Source organism: Salpingoeca rosetta, assembly GCF_000188695.1.
Source record: "Salpingoeca rosetta unplaced genomic scaffold supercont1.23, whole genome shotgun sequence".
Taxonomy (NCBI): Eukaryota; class Choanoflagellata; order Craspedida; family Salpingoecidae; genus Salpingoeca; species Salpingoeca rosetta.
In genome coordinates, this window is record NW_004754911.1 from 143,763 (window position 1) to 147,418 (window position 3,656).

Consider the following 3,656-nt stretch of genomic DNA (forward strand, 5'->3'; position numbering starts at 1 on the left):
CAACACACACACACACACACACACACACACACACACACACACACACACACACACACACACACACACACACACACACACACACACACACACACACACACACACACACACACACATACACACACACATACACACACACACACATACACACACACACACACACCATCTTGGGAGGACACCACCTGTCAAGTTTGACAGCCGTCACGTGATTTTTTCTTTGGCGTTTATTTTTCTTTCTTTCCCGCTTTGTTGCTTGGAAGTGACGAAAGGTGCAGCATGTGCATGAGCGGATATCAACCTTGTTTGCATCGGTGCCACCTCCTGTCAAACACACGCACACGCACAACACACAACACACAACACGCGTGTGTGCCCTTTCGTTGTTGGTTTGTTTGTGCTGTTGTGCCAGTGAAGCGCGTGCCTTTCTTCTTTGCCGGCCACCACCATTCTCCTCCTCTCACCACACCACCAAACACAACACAACATCAACAACAACAACACAGGAGAGACCATCATGTCGGTGTTGTCCAGTGTGCACGCCCAGGTCCATGAGACCGTGGGTCAGGCTGGCAGTGTTGTGACCAACGCGTGGCAATCCCTGCTTGGCGTCTTCCCCGAGGCTGTTCGCCAGCACATCACCGTCACCCGCGCCCTCGCTGCCACCGCCGTCGGCCTTGCCGTGACCTCCTACATCAAGGGCAACTACTTCCGTGGCCCCAACGTGCGTCCTTGTTGTCGTGCGTGTGCGTGTGCTTCAACTATTGTGTGGCTTTGTGCATGTCTCTTGCTGTGTTGCGCGGGTGTTCACACACACGCACACCCATGTACGCATACACACACACCACACACACACACACACACACATACGCACAGACAGATCTCTGTGTAACTCACTGTCTACCATCCGATGTACCCACCCTGATGTCGCCTCTGCTGCAATCCAACATTGACGCCCGATCGATCTCATGTTTACATCGTATTGGTTGCACAGGCCCCGCCCAAGGTGCGATCCGTCATCCCCTGGGTCGGATACGCCGTGCAGTTTGGCGAGCGCCCCATCGAGTTCCTCCTCGAGTGCAAGGAGAAGGTACACCACGCACAAAGCACACGCACAAAACACACGCGTTTCTGATCTGCACTCGCGCGTGTGTGTTTGATACATGTTCGCCGTGTGGGTCCTTCCCGACGTCACTGCTTGACCTATCAACGTATCATCCAACTCACCTCCTCGCATCTGTCACTTCACTTCACCCCACTTCCCTGCCCTGCAGTATGGCCCCGTGTTTACCTTCACCATGTTTGGAACAGACGTGACGTACTGCCTTGGTTCCGAGGCCTCGGCCAAGTTCTGGGGGTCCCACAACGACATTCTCAACGCCGAGGACCTGTATCGCAACATCACTGAGCCCGTCTTTGGCGAAGGCATCGCCTACGCCGTGCCACACAAGGTGCGATCGTGTGTGTGTGTGTGTGTGTGTGCCTGTGTCTGTGTGTGGGTATGTGTGTGTGTGTGGGTCTGTGGGTCTGGGTCTGTGTGTGTGTGTGTGTGTCTGTCTGCCTCTCTGTCTGCCTCTCTGTCTGCATGGTTGTGTCTTCTCGTCTATGTGTGTGTGTGCCTTTGTGTTGTTCGGTGTCGCACCTGGGAGTTTGTGTTCAGGACTTCCGTGTCCCCGTGTTGTTGCGTTGCGCGCTTGTGCTCCCCTGCCCCGCTTGCTCACGTGCCGTGTCGCCACACCGCGACCCCCCATTTCGCGCCATTTCGCGCCAACCAGGTGTTCTCTGAGCAGAAGCAGATGGCCAAGGAGGCGCTGACGAAGAAGCGCTTTGAGGCATACACGAGCATCATCGAGAAGGAGACACTCGACTTTATCAAGGGCTGGGGCGACTCCGGCACCTTTGACTTCTTCGAGCAGATGGCCAAGATGATTGTGTTCACCGCCACCCACTGCCTGCACGGCAAGGAGACGCGCGACAACTTTGACGCCACCGCCGCCGCCCTGTACCACGACCTCGATGGCGGGTTCACCCCGCTCGCCTGGTTCTTCCCATACTGGGTGCCCTTCCCAAGGTCAGATTTGGTGTGCATGGTGTTCGGCATGGATGAGGTTTGTTGGTGTGGACTAGTTCAAGCGAACGTTTTAATTTAAGCCAACACCACCCAGCTTAAACACGCGCGCACATACATACACACACGCACACACGTGCCCGCAGCGTGAAACTCACCCTTTCACATCCCCCGTCTCCTTTCCCACTCGTGCGTGACTGTGTGTGTGTGTGTAAATATACGTGTGCGTGTGCCTGTGCGTGCAGCTTCCTGCGGCGCGACCGTGCGCACGTTGAGCTGAAGAAGCGGTTTGGCCGCGTCATTGCCATGCGCCGCGAGTCTGGCAAGGTCAAGGCTGGCAGGACCGATCTCATGGAGACGTTTATGACCGTTCCCTACAAGAAGGTGCTGGACGGTCGCACCATGACCGACAACGAGGTTGCTGGTCTCCTCATTGCTCTCCTCATGGCCGGACAGCACACCAGCTCAACCGTCTCATCATGGCTCATCTCCTTTGTCTGGTGCGCCCCCATGCGTGTGTGTGTGTGTGTGTGTGTGTGTGTGTGTGTGCACGCAACTTCGTGAGCCTGCGTTGGTGGTCTTGTCGACTTGCATTGTGTTGTTTTCATCTCTTTCCAAACACTCATTCACGTTCCAATACACACACCACCACCACCACCACCACCATGATGACGACACCAGCACGGTCCCTGGGCTGCTCGACAAGCTGTATGAGGAGCAGAAGAAGGCGTTTGAGATCCTGCCTGGCCCTCTCTCCATGGAGCACCTCGACCACATGCCGCTGCTGCACGCGTGTGTGCGCGAGACGCTGCGCCTGCGCCCACCCATCATGTGCATCATGCGCCGCGCCCGCGAAGACTTTGTTGTCAAGGCCGAGGGCCGCACATATGCCATTCCCAAGGGCTCGCAGGTGTGCGTGTCGCCGACTGTGAACCAGCGCCTGCCGGACGAGTGGGACGACCCCCTGACATTTGACCCATACCGCTTCCTCAAGGTGCCGTGTTTGTGTTGTGTTGTGCTTGCGTTTGTGTGGTGTGTGTGTGTGTGTGTGTGTGTGTGTGTGTGTGTGTGTGTGTGTGTGTGTGTGTGTGTGTGGCATCTCTCTCTGTGCATGTATTTTGCGTGTACGCGGTCTGAACTCTTCTGCTTCTTTACCGTTTTAACTGCCTTTTCTTCATCCGTATCATCTTGTGTGCGCTTGCAACCCTCTTTTCGCCCTTGACCACCGCTCACACGCTCTCTCTTCTTCCTCCCCCCCCCCGCCTCTGCATTCTTCCCCCCCCCCGCCCTCTGCTCGCCTTTCGCATCTGCAGAAGGAGGATGGCAAGTACGTTGTGACAATGGGCGAGCACCTGCCCAAGGGCGGCCGCTTCAAGTGGGTGCCCTTTGGCGCCGGGCGCCACAGGTGCATTGGGTTTGAGTTTGCACAGCTCCAGATTCGCTGCATCGTCAGCACCCTCATTCGCAACTTTGACCTTCGTCTCGCCTCAGGTGTGTATGCGTGTGTGTACACGTGTGTTGTGTCTCTGTGTGTGTGTACACGTGTGTTGTCTGTCTCTCTCTCTCTCTCTCTCTCTCTCTCTCTCTCTCTCTC

The 3,656-nt window shown here is 56.2% G+C and overlaps 1 protein-coding gene across 1 annotated transcript in view; it reads left to right on the forward strand.

The window, feature by feature from the left end:
- Window positions 1-222: 222 nt before the first annotated feature.
- The window catches only part of PTSG_08301 (lanosterol 14-alpha-demethylase), a 4,107-nt gene continuing 673 nt past the window's right edge, over window positions 223-3,656 (forward strand). The window contains exons 1-8 of the mRNA XM_004990496.1: window positions 223-266; window positions 501-718; window positions 989-1,084; window positions 1,269-1,445; window positions 1,770-2,065; window positions 2,308-2,562; window positions 2,744-3,056; window positions 3,376-3,553. Coding sequence (XP_004990553.1) covers window positions 512-718; window positions 989-1,084; window positions 1,269-1,445; window positions 1,770-2,065; window positions 2,308-2,562; window positions 2,744-3,056; window positions 3,376-3,553 — 1,522 coding nt within the window. The 5' untranslated portion in view covers window positions 223-266; window positions 501-511. The remainder of the gene's footprint in view (window positions 267-500; window positions 719-988; window positions 1,085-1,268; window positions 1,446-1,769; window positions 2,066-2,307; window positions 2,563-2,743; window positions 3,057-3,375; window positions 3,554-3,656) is intronic.